The sequence below is a fragment of the Amphiura filiformis genome, chromosome 4 (genome assembly GCF_039555335.1).
Source record: "Amphiura filiformis chromosome 4, Afil_fr2py, whole genome shotgun sequence".
Lineage (NCBI taxonomy): Eukaryota > Metazoa > Echinodermata > Ophiuroidea > Amphilepidida > Amphiuridae > Amphiura > Amphiura filiformis.
The window spans coordinates 28,093,783-28,110,917 of record NC_092631.1 but is presented as its reverse complement, the minus strand read 5'-3'; the positions used below and the strand labels follow the sequence as shown (position 1 = coordinate 28,110,917).

The following is a 17,135-nucleotide window of genomic DNA, read 5'->3' as shown; positions in this document are numbered from 1 at the left end:
TCAATATCTAAGCGGCTCTTGTTTATATTTTGTATACATTTGCTATGGAGCAAGCAGATATACTGCAATGCATGGTGGGATACTCCTTTCAGCTGCTGTGGGCTCCCGGGGGGTCACTCCCATTGTGGCCTGTACACCATCCGCGATAATCAACTTTGAAAAGCACCCTAAACAAGGATTTAACCCTTGGCTAAATCGATACCCTAAACAGGGATTTTATTCCTTGCATCAAATTTCATACCCTACATTTCATTTCCGCGTATTAGCAATTGCAATTTTGGTACCCTTTTTTCCAAATTTGCATGTTTTTGACACCCTAAACACGATACGCGCGATCGTGCATACCCACGAAAAACTACTCTTTTTACGCATTTTCATTATCACGGATGGTGTACAGGCCACAATGGGAGTGACCCCGGGTGTGGGCTCTTGCCATCCCACTCTCCCACGGCAGCTTTCAAACAATCTTTCCTAACAATCTTCTTATCTTTTTTCTTCTTTACTAGAATGCCGTTTACCTATACACTGCCTTCAAGAAGTACGACCTGGATTATGCATTACACATGCTGAAGGGTCGACCTCCACCTGTATATATTAGTAAAGGCAAAAAATAGTAAGTACACTGTGAAATTAGAAGTGTAGTTTACTTGGTACTTGGGTTGAGGGACTAAATTGACTATGGTCATACATTGTAGTCGCTGCTATAGTTATATGTGATGCAATCAAGCAAAATCAGTCGAAACTCAGAAATATTGATTTTGAGATATAGCCATACAAAGGAAATATTTCCTTTTGTTTCCTGTTGTTTTGGAAACTCTCTAATTGCTCATATCTTTGTAACTGGTTGTTCAATTTCATTGGGGTTTTCTGCAAAATGCAGCTTTGTAATTGCTTTTTACTATGCTATAAGAAACTGAAAATTTAATATTTCCGAGTTCGGACTGATTTTGCTTGATCGCATCACATATGAGTTTGGACACTAACCCGGTGTTAGCTCGCCAACTATTTAAATATCTTCAAAACGCATCATAAATGAGAGAAATAATTGACATTAACTTTGACCTGTAAATAGTCATCATAGGCGCAACTATTTGGTGCTAGTCAACTACAAAAAAAAATAATGTCATGCAACCTTTTAGTTTATGCTGGTATCGATTGCACACAAAATGGGGCATTCCAGTTGAAATCCATATACCCCCTGTAGAAGACATGACTTTAATCCCCCAAACAGGGGGTGCAGATTTCAAATGGAGTCACCCACTCGGGTAACCACATTTGATATTCACACTCCCTGTGTGGAAGATTAAGGTCATGTCTTCCATAGGGGTGTATGGATTTCAACTGGAATAGCCAGCACTCAGTATAAAGAAGTGGTGCACAGTGCTCTAGCTGTTGGAACCTCGGATAATAATAAGAAGATTGCAAAACTGTAGCCGGTTATTTTAGTGCTTAGTTTTTGTGAATTTTGCAGTTGCGAGCAGTTATGCGGTTTAGAGCACAACAGGAAGATAAAGACTAAGTAGGAGGATTATGATGATGATGCCCACAGCACCTTGCACTAGTAATACCCGTAGATACCCTACCAATCCATCCCATTCCTTAAATATTTCCTGTTTTATTAGAATAACATACTAGCAAAATGGTCATGATTTACTGTTAAAGTGCATATTTTCATAATTTACACAATCAAAATATGCAGAAAATTTGAAGTAGCAATTGAAAATAAAAAAGCAGAAATGTGACATGACACTACAAAATGGGTAGAAAGTATAGTGCTTCAATGAAAAGATGATATCATCTTCTTCCTGGAAATCAGAGCTTTAAGGGCGTACTACACCCATATATTGGTTTGATTGGTCTAAAAAAAATATTTTTTCATTTATAGCGAGGCGATATATGCACGGATCATGTGAAATAAAAAAAAATTAAAAAAAAATAAATAAAAAAGGTGTTTTTAAACCATTGTATAGTAAGTCATTTTAGCCCTATATATTTTTTGTTTACCGTATCCTGGTAACTCAGATGCGTGTTTCATAACAAACCATAATTTATTCTTTTCAACATGTTCAAGTAGGGTACATGAATAGAATACATTAAATCCTTTGTTATACTCTCTATAGAAAATCTAGTGGTGCTTGCAAAATATATAACACTGAATAAATTAAATAAACACTTACACAATAGATGCATAGTCATTAGTCAATTTGATATTGATGTTGTTATTGATGTGTTGTTAGGAGAAGAAAAGGCTATTAGGTCACCGTATGTCAGGTTATAGGTCAATTGGTTCAGGTCAAATTTAAGCATCAATTTTGAATACACATGTGAGAGTCTGTGATACAAAATGTATCATAATGAGGAATAATTTTGATATTCTGTCTTTAACTGGATATATATCGAGAAGTGCAAGGTGGATATACTAATATACCTTGGGATGTAAATGGTGAGTACAATTTAGAATGCCTAGTTGAGATGGATTTCACAAATAAATATAAAATAGTTACCAAAATCACACAAAAGCTAAGCTTACGGAAAACTACCCAATATGGTGGTATAGGTGACAAGAAATACAATTTTTTCAACATTGCTGTAGTATGGTTGTGGTAACCTGTTACCTATGGCTTAATTAAGTTTCAGTGAAATAATGTCGCAAGTTAAAAATACAAAATATAGCTCAACATTGAAAATAGAAGCATTTTAACCAGTTCCTTTTTTGATAGTTGTGGAGCACCAAGTTCATGAAGTCATAAAAGAAATCAGGAACCACTTATTCCCATTTTACATATCAACTTTATTTCCCTAACGTGTTAGCAACACATATCCAAAATTTTAACGAAATCCGTTGATATTAAGCTTTCCAAAATGAAGTGAATTTAAATCATCAGTAATGTACCACCTTTTGGCTTCTACTTTTAAAAGCATGTAAGCTACGTTGATACCGATGCCACCAATAAAACGAGAAGATTTGCCCTTCATTTTGCATACCACTTTGTCCAATTTTTTGTGTAATTTCTTCACAAAATGCAAAAAAATGCAAAAAAAATCAATGGGTGTAGTACCCCCTTAAAATAGGGGGGTGATCTCGAACCAAAGTTTTAAGATACTTGTGAAAATCATTGTAGTGACTTTGTGTGAGTGGGAAAATGGCCTTTATTTCGTTCAATTCGGGTATTTTACCCCCTGGACATGGCTTCTGAAGTTTTCCCGTTTTTGCCAATTTTAGTGCATTGTAATGTACAGTATTGTTAATGTTAGGTTTACATGTTAGCTAATTAAATTTTATGGGTGGCTTCAAAACTCAACCGGCTGGTTGACCAGCAGATTGTGGCGGTTGAACCGCATTCCATATTGTTTAGAACAATACAAACCGGATCTAACCGGGTAGAACCGGGCGGAACTGGCGAGCAACCGGCGGGTGTGTTTTGAAGCTCTTCCCTAAAGCATGTGATTTAACTTATGATAATTGTTTTCAGTGCTCTCAGACTAAATGAATAACACGAATCACTGATGTTACTGATGGAATATTCAGAAATATTTTCATGGTAGTGGTTGGTTGGATTCTGAATTGTAATCTCTTGATTATATAAGCTTAGCTGATATGTGACGGGAAAACATTTTGACTCCCTAATCCAACCCCTTCTACAAGAGTACAATTAAACATTTCCTATTTGAAGAAAATCCGTGTAGGGAATCATTGGTAGTGGGGAAATATGTCATGATTTTGCAACAAAAAAATGTAAAATAAATGTCCTGCAGGGAGGGGGTGGATGCAACTTGTACATCACTTTACTCCAGTCGCGGAGGTGGCCCTATATGAGGTCGAAACGAATGAAATATCCATGACAAAAGGCCATGAAAATCTTTAAAATTGTTCATCAGTGACCTAGGATGGGCAATTTTACCTTGAATATATAAATGGAAATTGTTCAGTTATTTTCAGCCATTTTATTGAATATTATCTTTGACTTTCCTCATGTTCCATATGAAGGTTCTAATTCTGTACACAGACCTTCAGCATTGGATCCCTTGAAATGTACTCGCAACCAGTTATCACCCATGATGTGCCACTCTTCAGCACCGGTATTCTCTACCTGTAGGCCCATGTACATCTTTCACTTTTGAACATCTGATAACATAGATGGATGTATAATACTACTGACCACTAAAATCAATGGAACTTTGACCTCTTGTGTCATTTCATTTCTATTTTGTTGATTGGAAGAAATTTTGGCCACATGTGTGAAGTCAAACATTTTTCCTATTTTCGTCAAAATGTAGTCAATTTGATTTTGCCAGGTGTCAATCTAGACTGAAATGGAGTCATTTGCATGATTTCCTTGATTACAGCAAATGTCATCCATAAACAAATCATACATCCGCCACTTATTCATATTTCCCTAAATTCTTCAAACAGAATAAACAACCCCGTCTCTTTTTCTGAAAATAGCAACATCTCTTGAAAGCCATCACAAGGAAGTCATAAATATACAATTAACGCGCCTGTGTACTCTAGACATTGTTTCTTTCGCAAAATTGAGTTTTTTTGATATGTTTGTACTTTGTTATGTTTTTTATAAATACAAGGAATGAAAATCCAGATTTGTAAACTCCAACTGCAATATTTTAAGGATTTTATTTCACTATTCCAATCGTGTTTGAACTTGAAAAGGAAAGAAAATCTTTGTTGTACCAGCAGGATACACGCACAACAACTCATCGTGTTGCGTATCGCGCAATTTGTTAACGCACAAATACGCTACCCATATGCTAACGCTTATCTGCATGCTTGGCGCATCTTATGGAAACACCACGGAAGCACTGATTTCACAAAAACCTAGTGGTCAAATGGCTCCGCTTTTAGCTGATAAAATGTGGGTTTTTAAGTTCTTTCCCGATTTAAATATCAAGTTATGAATGGATTTTGCTCAAACTTCTCAAGGGGCTGTGGATTTACCCGATGTTTACGTAATATAAGGTACAAAACGAAAACTGCCGCATTCTCCTGTGAGATTCGATGAAAGTGCAAAATGTGACCACTTTCAACGGCCATTATTTCAATGTTCATTTTCTCGGTAAAATGACGATTTAGGTACACGATAACTCAATAAATACAGCATCTATAGGTAAGCAAATATGATCATCGTAAAAAGCACGATCGACTCAAGAAACGGTTTTCTCATTTTTTTATATTTTGGTATATTTCCGATTTTAGGCATCATTTTGTGCATATAGGCGTTTGTGAATTTTAAAAAGTTCAATTTGATGCCTTATATGGTCAATATAGAGCCTCAAGATTGAGCGTAAAACAAAATAAAATATTTTGGAAAGAGTGTTTTCTTGTTATGATGTACCTAACAAATATTGCCAAAAACTCTCTTTTTTGTGATTTTCATCATAATTGTTGTTTTTACCCCAAATCTGTATTTATATTAAGATTTATTGATGTCTTGCCTTCATAAAAATGCATACTTTTATATGTCTTGTGCGAATAATTTGGAACTTGTATATTTGTAAGCTTTTGTAGCCCAATGTTGTCACAGTATAGCACCCAGTTTTGGTTTATGGGCTCGAAATATTGCAATCTATACATTTTACATCTACACAAATTTGGGCACATTATTTATGGTAGAGAGTAGAGACTTGATCCAAGACGCCGAAATTAAGAGTATATTCCTTGTAAGGGGTGGTGCCATAATCATGTGTACACCGGTGGGCAATTCCAATAATGGTCTACCAAAAATCGCTTCCCCCACCACCTAAACTTTGCCAGGCTTTCGACGTGCCAAAAAACCTTTGCCTACCCTCTTTGACATGCCCAAAACAAAAGATTCTCCCCCCTTACACATAGGCCTACATGATTTGGGGAACCCAAGTTTAAAACCTTAAGATTGTCTTATCATATGTACCTTTAGCATAATATAGAAACGGTGCCCAAAAGATCTGTGCCAAAATCGCTTGCCTCTCCCCTCTTTCTTCGACCTGCCAAAAATTGATTGTCCCCCATTCAACCTGCCAAAAATGCTCCCAAAAATCATTGCCACCCCCCGTAACACAACCCCACACACAATTGACCCTGGGGTACACATAAATATTGCACCACCCTTTATTCTGTGTGGTGAGAAAAAAGCATTGCGTACCACCTTGTATGCATATTGGTGCATCCCACAAATATGTCATCTATATTATGACGTCATTGTCATGTCAAGTGGGGTGTTGGATCTTTCTGTTTTTGATATCAAACGAATGAAAATATTTTCCTATATACATTGATACCATTTTGTAAAAGATTTAATGACAAGTGATGTTACAAAAATAACATTGAAATAATATGGTAAACCTTATTGTAATTGGCATTATATGGCCTATGTTGAAACATGGGAAAAAGCTCGATATCTTCAGACCCCATGTCCAAGGGGTAAAATAACCGAATCGGATGAAACAGAATGCATTTTCCTACTAACACAATGTCACTACAACTATTTCCACAAGTTTTGAAAAAATACCTCACAAAGTGGTTTAGAGATCACCCCCCTACTTAAAATGATACCAAACAAGATAGGTTTCAAACTACCAAAGGCAGAAAAAATGTAATTAAGTCAGTCAAAATCTTTTTATTTTCTTTATTTTCTGCTGTCTAAAACACTGTATCTCAGAAGTAATAAAAGCGACTTTCCGCTCATTATGTGGTGCCAAGTCACAAATGTTTGATGTTGATAAAGCACAAACATTTTGTCCTGTGAAAATTGCCACTTTGACAGTTTTTCAGTCCCAGTATAATTATTACAATTTGATTGATAAGCTTGTAATTGATAAAAAAGTTTTATCCAGGCTCAATCGAAAAGAAAAAAAAATGATTTAATCGAGAGAATCAAATTATTTTACCGACTTCAAATGTGTTGATTGATTCTATTTGCATATAAATATTCCAAATATCTACAAAAAACTTTGTGTCCACAAAGCATATAAAACTGCAAGTTTGCAGTGACATGCACCGCCACAACATGCATGCAATCGTTCATGGCGGTCGTAGTTGTTATTCCAGATAGTAAAAGTTAATACAGTTTTGTCAATAGGTGGTGCACTAACACATGTCCCAGATCATCCAGATGAGTATTTCTGGACAACTGCAGCAAAATTTGATGGTTTAAAAAAAATCGAAGAATATAGAGATACCGTATTTCCTGGAATAAACGCCCGGGAGCGTTGTATTTTCCAAATGGCGGACGTTTATTAGAGGTCATGTTTAGAACAGTAATTCCTGTTAAAATCATTAGGTAAGCTTAAAACTCACGCTGAAATTACAAACTATGAACTAGAAACACTGATTTCTGGTTCACTTGCGGGTTTCCGACCGATTATTGATGCTATTATCGACCATTTGAGCAACTTGGTAAGCTTACTGCACAAGATAGCATGAAAATATCGGCATTTTTCAGGTGGTATGAGCCGTGCATTCTCAAAATTCAGTAAATTTCCATCATCAACCGTGTAATTGAATGGGATTATTTTGAAATTTTATAACGCTTGAAATATCACAAACAAATAGGCCTATGTTAATAAATAATATAAATACAAGCTAAAACCGTTGGGGTTCAATAATGAACCCCACAAAACCAACCGAGTGTATGGAAAATGCCATACGGCTGAGCGGTTTTGCCAGATCTCTCTGACCATCATGCCACCTGCCGCCTGGCATTTTTTAAACATCTTGGTTGAAAAAGTGATGGGGGGGCGTGTATTTGAGGGGGGAAACTATTCGAGGAAATACGGTACTTGTATTACAGTGTTTTCAAACCATCAGGTACTCAATCAAAAAATATGTGATTATTATTTATATATTTGCATATTACTGTTTTTTATTCTAATCATATTATTGTGTGCATTCACTCATTTGTTAACATTGCATTATTGTTATGTTTTTTTATATTATATTGTAATCCACAGTAAACCCATAGTATACCCATCTGCTGTATAACCTAATACTACATGTAGTTCCATTCAAAGGTATAGCATGGCATGCACTGGTATGATTTGCTTTGCATTTGCACTTGCACAGGGGGACAGATACACATACACACACACCCCTACCCACATTAGGTACATTGCAGGGTTTTTACATACAAACGTTGTGGGGTTATGTGTATGTACGTAACAACCGACATTATGGGTTGATCTGTACGTAGGAACCGACATTATGGGGTTTTGACATATGTATGTATGTATGTAAACGTTTTGCGATGATATCTATAACCATGCCTACAGGTATACCTACCCCCTCTAGAGGCCGTATACGGCCATTTGACTTGTGGGGTTCACCCCACAAGTCCAAAAACCCTGTTATGTTGGTTTGTATGTATAAATCACCCCACAATGTACCTTGGGTAAGAACCCCCATACACACCCCACACCATACGAGTAACCACTGGCAAACATGGACAGTTTTCACTACCAACTTTGTCTCTACCACCGCCAGTTCCGCTCACTCCACACAATCCACCTGCCATTTAATGATAACATTTCTTTTTTGCTATAGACTTAGACTAAAACCTTTCCCATAGCTTGTAATTATAACAAGGCTGTCAATAGGTTTTATGACTGTTAACCGGCTACTTAAAGGAGTATTTTGTGATCCTAGCATCCTCTTTTTATGACATTTGTCAGTAGATATCCACGAAAAAAAGCTTATTCCCAAAATTTCAGTTGATTCCGATTTTGCGTTTGGGAGTTATGCATGATTATGTGTATTACACTGCTCCATAGGCCACTGTTGTAATTTCGTTCTGGTATACAAAAACGGAATTAATCTGCAAGAAATATTTGGTACATAAACATTATGTAGACAGAGGTAGCCAGTGGTATCAAAATCTCAACTTTTTTTGAGAAAAGTGGGGGGATAAGGCTGTGGATCACGAAATGCCCTTTTAATATTCATGAGTTGTGATCATAGTCACATGGAGTCAAACTCAGACATCAGTTCCCGGATCTATCTCTATTTCTGTAAGATGTTATAGCAATTCAAATATGGCATTATACGCTACTATTATTTTAGCAAACAGTTTGTGTGGAGAGTGAATAGAATCAAAATGGTGGCTGAGGAGACTATACCCAACTGGGGGGCACACATTTATTTCCCTTAGGAAACCAAAAAAACCTTTGTTTTATTGGCAGACAGACTTTTCAAATAGGGTCAGTTGGTTGGGTGTTTGTTGTTGTTTTTTAGGTTTTTTTCTGGAGGCTAAAATTACCCTAAAATATCACAGAAAGCTTTAAAACTTTAGCAAAAATTTGATCAAAAACCAATCAATTTTTGGCCAATTTACAGCAAAATTTAAAAAAAATTCTCCCAAAACACAAAATCTGGGTCGGTTTGGCCCGGGGGTCCCCTTACTGTGGAATTTTATAGTTTTCACTATCCAAGTGCAGACTCTACAGTGCTAGTGTACACTGCTAACTGCAATTATTGTTTATGCTGTTCAATTAAAGAAGTTGAAACTGATTCAAAAAATTTGCTCACCTAAGATCTTTTGCTCTGAAGTTGTTTATGCCGTTTTTTATCAAGAAACATGTCCGCAATTCCTTCATGTCCACACAGTTCTAATGTGTGTGTCCTCACTTGCCAAGTTATGTCATTCCTTCATGTAATTATTTTGTGTTTTAAAGCTAACCCTAAATCTAACCCTAACTTTGTGTAAAATTACATGTACAGCATAGGTTCACCTGGACACAACCCATCCCCCACCCCACACACACACCCCCACACAACTGTCACAGAGGGTGGATTTGTTTTCTTCCTGTGAATTTTTCAATTACAAAACCAGGGTTTGGTAACATTTTATCTTCTAATTCACTTTTAAAATATTGTGCACCAAAAATCTTGTAGCTAACACTTTGGCATTGTACTTATACCATTTTTTGCCTGGATGTGGCAGTGACGTCAACACCTTAGGGCAGAGCTGTTTTGTGTGCACAGGTATATGCAGCATCTTTATGCATGTGCGAGTGTATGTCAGCATTTTGAGAGAATGTTATCGATTTAATGCTGTGCCGAATGCAGTGCCTACTGATGTCACTGCCACATCAAGGTGAAAAATGGTATGTAGTTGATATAGAAAAATGCATCCAATCAGATGCCAGAAGTGTGAAGTTATCTTAGCGGTTAGAAACTGATACCTCAAAGCTATTGAAACATCTATCGAGTGTGGGTTTATTTTCCAAGAAATACTAAAAGTGACATTGATAGGGACGTAATTTCATTATAATGCACGGGGGCATGCAATCTTTATTACTAGAATCGCGGCTTTCTTGCTAGTACATGTATGCGCTGTATGTAGAATATGTCAAGCTTGAACAGTACTGTTACAAGAGCATGTATAAGATTTGGTATAGTTATTTCCGAGTTTGATTGAACCATTGCATGTGAAGAATGAAATTTGGTATGATAATTAACTCCAATTTCAGAATAATTTATAAACTAATAAAGTGATCAAAGCTAATTAGCTTTTGCTGTAAAGATAGAAATAGAGACACCTAATGCACAAGCTGATTCCACATTGGTTATCATGTGTCTTAAAAAAGCGCACCCTACATGTAGATTACCCCCTCCTCTCCAGCAGTCAAGTTGGTGTGGACTAACTGATCAACCTAAAGTTCAAAGGGACACCCTTCACACCCAGAGGACAATACCCATGGGTCAGAAACTTACCCGCAAGACAAGAAACTGCTTACATGCAATGCAACTAAATTCTGAAACCATGTTTCTGCATGGTAACATGCATTCTGGCAGGAAGGGTCGGCCAGCAGTCGGCCAAATATTTTTTCTTCTATGGTGAATTCTTGTACACAGTGGCGTGCAGCACATTGAAAGTGGGGGCCAGGTTGTTCAGTTCCCCGAATGGAGTCTGATTTAGGTGTGTAAGGTGCGGTTTTAGCGTTTTCCCGAATGACCAACAAGAGTGGGGGAACGTGCCCCTGCCCCCCCCCTTTGCGCACACCACTGCTTGCAGTTGCACAGACTATTTTGTGCAGAATATCTCTCTGCATATCTGTACTAGGAGGTTGCACTGCTCTTGTAAGAGTGTTTAACATGTTTTCATTGTTTGCATGCATTGGGCTATACCATATAAAATCCACACTACCCCTGTGGAAGATTTTGGAAATACCTGCCACAGAGAGAGTATAAATTTCAAATGGAATGAGCACATAAGGCAGTTCCACTTGAATTTCATACACCCTCTGAGAAAGATTCAACCTGAATCTCCCCCTGAGGGAGAGTGAGTTTCAAACGGAGCTGCTAATGTGCTAATTCCATATGAAATTCATACTCCCTCTGTGGCAGATATTTCCAAAATCTTCCACAGGGGTAGTGTGGATTTTATATGGTATAGCCCATTGTACGTTATTGTACTCTGAGTTTTGAATGCATATGTCTTGCAATATTCACTGCTTATTAGCATGGTAATCAGTAGTGGTGCAGTTGTAACATTTACTTCTCTATTAAAAATATCTCTAGTATTAAACTATGATGTCAACGAGGTGTGGATAATTTGGAGTAGCACAGGGTAATATTGATGCATGCGATAGTTTCAACAGGAGAAGGAACCTATATCTGTGACCCACTATGAACTTGTGCATGTAATATCTTCAACAGGAGAGGGCACAAACTCAGTTGGTCAGATAAAAATCAAAGCTGAACTTGGTTCAACTTAACAGAATGTGCTCTTCCAGTTGAAATGGATACAACCCCTATGAACCCCTATGGAAGACATGAATTTAATCTCCCGCACAGGGATTTCAAGTGGAGTCATCCATTCAGGTAGCCTCATTTGAAATTCACACCCCTTCTGTGGAAAATTAAGATCATGTCTTTCATAGGGGGTACGTCTATTTCAACTGAAATTGCTTCACTACAGCAGAAGAGAACTAGGACCTAATGAACTCGAGCCTACTTTTATATTTGACCATCGACCACGAATAGACAGTAATGTCGGCAGAGCTTGTTTTGAGATATGTGCCATTGAACTTCTCAAAAAACAATAGAAAACAAAGAATTTCCCAACTCTTTCTAATTTTTACTATAAGCAACAGGAACATGTACTATATCAATGTAAAGCTTATTTTGAAGAATGGTTGCCTGTCTATTATTTCCAAAAATTGAAAATGCACACATTACAGTCCGTTTGTGGTGGACGATCACACATTTGCATCTGGACACTCTGCTTTTTAGGTATTATTGTGATTTACTAAGCATACTGATGAATGCCCAATTTCTGTAAACCAACACTATATTGTTATGATTACAGGGTGATAATCCTAAGGGTCATTAGTCCGAAAACCTAATATGAGTTGTTATAAACCCTAATCCTACCCTAACCCTAAACTTAGCCCTAACCCTAATCCTAAACCTAAACAAAATCGGAACCTAATTCCTAAACATAACCCCGACTCTTATTCTAACTCGGACCTTAACCCTAACACTATTCCTATAAATGCTAACTCAAATGAACATAATTTTCCACCAGGTTCGCTGTCGCAAGTAATAAAGGAGACAAGTAGAAAAAGTGATCCTGCCTGGGAATCGAACCCAGGACCTCAGTTTTCCATGTTAAAAACCTTATCCCTAATCCGAACCTAAAATGTCCTAAACCCTAAGTTTTTGGACTAATGATCCTTGGACCAACAGCCTGTTCCCCTAGTTATAGCTTGTCAAATGGGCGGGTTAGTGTAGTGGTCTTCTCACTCGCTTCTCACCACTGTGGCCGGGGTTCAATTACCGCGGCGCCACATGTGAGTTTGGTTGCCGATCCATGCTCGTCCTCGCAGGTTTTTCTCCGGGTGCTCCGGTTTTCCTCCTGCATCTAAAATCGGACCTCTTCCCATATCCCTGTCCCGTCATATCCGGATGGCGTCCCTTAAATTTAGTAGCCTCTGAGCACTATTGGGATTAGCCTGGCTTCGGCCGAATGTTATAAATAATAAAAAAATACATGATTTGCCTAGCGCTGTAAGCAACTATGACAAAAACGGCTTTGCACTGAAAAACTTTTGCGAATATCGCCCTCTACAGTTGGTGCTCTGCAGTGAATAGTTAGCTGAGATTCAGCAGTTTGAGATAATTGCAGTGATATTTGCATATGTCTTGAGTTTATTTCTTCAATGTAGATACACATTTCTTGTAGTCATTGTTCAGCTTTGATGGACTTGATCGTGTGATTATAATAGTACAGTCAAGGTGGTTATATGTGACCGTACAACGAATGAGCCGTAAATGTCCTCAATTGTATTCTGAGTTACAGTGTAAAATGGGCATGAAGGTCATATTCATAGGTATTTCAATTTGGTGCTACGTGTATCTCATTAAATGAGGTACACGTAGCACCAAATTGAGGTACCTATGAATACGACCTTCATGCCCATTTTACACTGTAACTCAGAATACAATTGAGGACATTTACGGCTCATTCGTGCTATACGGTCACATATGGTAGTAAATAAAGCTGAGGTTACTTTGATATATCAAACAAAGATAAATCACCATGTGAGTACAAGGACATCTTATGTGGGTAGACATGTGTGATAGCTACCATTTGCATATGTGACCAGCTCCAACAAAACCGAACAAGTCGCCAGACATGTTTTTGAGTTATAGGCCTTTAAAGATGACATTCCCATAAAAAATATCAAATTTTGGAATTATTAATTTCATGGTATTTGATTGTGGGACTAAGTGGACTTTCAAATCCTTAAAAAGTACTAGTTATTTAATCAATAAATAACAGTTGAACTATGATAATCCCTATTCAATCCTGAGTAAGACAGGAAACTAAATGGCCCATTACTCAGAATAGCAATTTGGCAAAAATATCAACTGTATCATTTACAAAATTATACATATCTTGAGAAGTATTGATTTTATTTATAATTTTGGTATCATTTTAAAGCTTATTGTCTGTGCTTACATTTGTATTCAAATCATGAAATTTCAAAAATGCGACTTGCTTCTGGTTTTGTCAGAGCGGGTAACATATTAGGTCTAAATGTTTAAGAATAACATGGCAGTGACGTAGTGTCATAGGGGCACATGGACACCAAATCAAAGTACAAATTTTGAAATAGGAGGTGCCCCCTCAATTGGGCTCTGCCCTCTTCCCATCAAATGACTCACACTACACTACTCCCAAACTTGGAATGGGTTATTGGTCAATAGGAATGTAATGGAGAAAATCAATGTCTTACAATGGGCTGGTTACATATGGCAGCTATTCAATTCTATGTCATATACATGTAAAGATGTTCTTCACTCACAAAACAAGTAAACATTTATGTGATTTAACACTTCTTTCTCTGTCGTTCTCTCGTTTGCAGCAAACTAGCAACTCCAGGTATAGATCCAGGCAGGTTAAAGATGGTCCATCCAGATTTCTTCCGCTATGTTTTCACTCATTATTTGGAAGGCAAAGGCGCTCGGCCTACAACAGGTAAGTTGAATCTTTTCCCCATCCTATGGCAAGAATAGCGCCTTGGGCACGTGCCTCGCTTGCTCCACTTAGGTTAGGCAAAAAAAAAACTTGTGGAAGCCAAAGGCTCTCGGCCTACAACAGGTAACAAGAATATTTTCCCCATCCTATGGCAAGAATAGCGCCTTGGGCACATGCCTCGCTTGCTCCACTTAGGTTAGGCAAAAAAAAACTTGTGGAAGCCTAAGGCTCTCGGCCTACAACCAGTAAGGAGGTTTTTCCCATCCTATGGCAAGAATGGCGCCTTGGGCACATGCCTCGCTTGCTCCACTTAGGTTAGGCAAAAAAAACTTGTGGAAGCCTAAGGCTCTCGGCCTACAACCAGTAAGGAGGTTTTCCCATCCTATGGCAAGAATGGAGCCTTGGGCACGTGCCTCGCTTGCTCCACTTAGGTTAGGCAAAAAAAAAACTTGTGGAAGCCAAAGGCTCTCGGCCTACAACAGGTAACAAGAATATTTTCCCCATCCTATGGCAAGAATAGCGCCTTGGGCACATGCCTCGCTTGCTCCACTTGGGTTAGGCAAAAAAAAATGTGTGGAAGGCAAAGGGTCTCGGCCTACAACAGGTAACAAGAATCTTTTCCCCATCCTATGGCAAGAATGGCGCCTTGGGCACATGCCTCGCTTGATCCACTTAGGTTAGGCAAAAAAAAATGTGTGGAAGGCAAAGGGTCTCGGCCTACAACAGGTAAAGAGCATCTTTTCCCCATCCTATGGCAAGAATGGCGCCTTGGGCACATGCAATGGAGTAATCTACAACTATTGAATTTACATGCTCCTTGACATTTTGGATCACTGTGTCTTTATTTCTTGATCGATTTCAACGAATGAGGTCTTAAATCTGAGCTAAAAGATGCAGCTATTGGCTGCTGGTATCAAATATGACATATCTGTCTTCGTTTAGGATATACTGGTGAAAATAACTGGTACCTTCATTCTTTTGCGATCTGTACGTGCACCTTACTGCCTTGTGTTCTCCTTTTGTGTAAAAACAATACAATACAATATTTCTTTGTGTTTCCTTCCTTGCAGGTGCTTTAGTAGTCTTTCTTGCTGTTCATCTCTGCGATGAAGTCACCATCTATGGGTTTGGCTACGACACCCGCTTTACACTCCATTACTATGACACAAAATTTGTGTCGCATACGAATAAATCAACTGCACTCCACGATGTAGACAACGAAAGAGAACTTTGGATGAAGCTGCACGAAGAAGGTGTGATCAGGTTATTTAAGCGTGATTTATGAGAGTACGAAGGTGTGATAAGGTTATTTTTAACCCCCTGGACACTACCTGCCGATCTAACATTGCCTCTGATTGGTCAATTACATGATATCTTAATTTTATTCACCAATCAGAATGGAGCTTTGCAAATAATTCACCCCTATTTTTTTGAGTGGTGAAATTATTCTAACAATGTTGCTGATTGGTCCAATTGATAATTAAAACTTCTTTTGGCCAATCGGCAGGTAGTTCTCATGGGGTTAAGTGTGATTTATGAGAATGCTGGTTGTGCTTCTGTAAAACTATTTTTAGATGTCGCTGATCAATCAATATTTGAACCCGCTTATGAGATCCGATTTCCACCTTTGCAATTCCCTGTATAAAAGTAATGATATAACAGGATTAATTACCATAGCGATAGGTGAAAACAATTTTTAAATGTATCGCTATGGTAATTTATCCAGTTACATGACTAATTCTGCAGCAAATTGTGTTGAGCATTCTTAGTATACAGAGAATGTCAGCATGCCATGCCATAATTCAAAATTGCGAGACCTTGTCAACATGTTATGCTCGGGGAGCTTTACAGAATCAGTGCCACTAATTATAGCACCACTTGGAGGTTAGCAAACAAGTTGTGCTCTAGGATCGCTACATGTTGACGACATCTTTGATGCATATTATCTCTTATCTGATGGTACAAAATATTGATTCATCTGAAAATGGTAACGTCATGGAAACGCAAACATGTTGAATTTTATCAGGGCTAGAGTTTTAGCAGGAATCCGCAAATCATTTCTTGCAAAGAATCTCGTAAACACATTTACATGAGTCAAAAGTGATTCTCGTAAAAACCTATTTGCTAACATGTGCAGTAAATGTTGGGTGAGAATTATGTGATTCTCGCAAGCAACTATTCACGTTTTACTCTTGCTCTGTGCGACAAAATTCTAACCTATTTTATGTGTCTGTATGTTAGGATCATAATTGATCAAAACATACCTTTCTTTGATTTGAATGAATGTGTATAAAAATCCTTCTTGGACATGACTATATCGGGGTGAGACTGTTTGTGCAAGAAGGCCCTTTCTGCGGATAGGGCTTTCTTGCTACACCTCAATATCAAGGGTCTTGTGCAACATTGTCCTATCTGTAATAGTTGCCAGGTGTCATATGTGTACAATACAGAATACAGAAATGGTCAAATGTTATAACGCAGCTATTGCAGGTAGGGCCTTCTTGCTACACCTCAATATCAAGGGTCTTGTGCAACATTGCGCTATTTGTAATAGCTGCCAGGTGTCATATGTGTACAATATAGAATGCAAAAATGGTCAAATGTCTACATGGCAGCTATTGCAGGTAGGGTCTTCTTGCTCTAAACCCTTGTTAATATTGC

The 17,135-nt window shown here is 37.9% G+C and overlaps 1 protein-coding gene across 2 annotated transcripts in view; it reads left to right on the top strand.

The window, feature by feature from the left end:
• LOC140150771 (CMP-N-acetylneuraminate-beta-galactosamide-alpha-2,3-sialyltransferase 1-like) overlaps positions 1-16,928 on the top strand; it is a 40,607-nt gene extending 23,679 nt beyond the window's left edge. For both annotated transcript variants that reach the window (XM_072172873.1, XM_072172875.1), the window contains exons 6-8: positions 507-613; positions 14,362-14,474; positions 15,545-16,928. In XM_072172873.1, the coding sequence (XP_072028974.1) occupies positions 507-613; positions 14,362-14,474; positions 15,545-15,759 (435 nt within the window). In that variant the 3' untranslated portion in view covers positions 15,760-16,928. The remainder of the gene's footprint in view (positions 1-506; positions 614-14,361; positions 14,475-15,544) is intronic.
• The last annotated feature ends 207 nt before the right edge of the window (positions 16,929-17,135 follow it).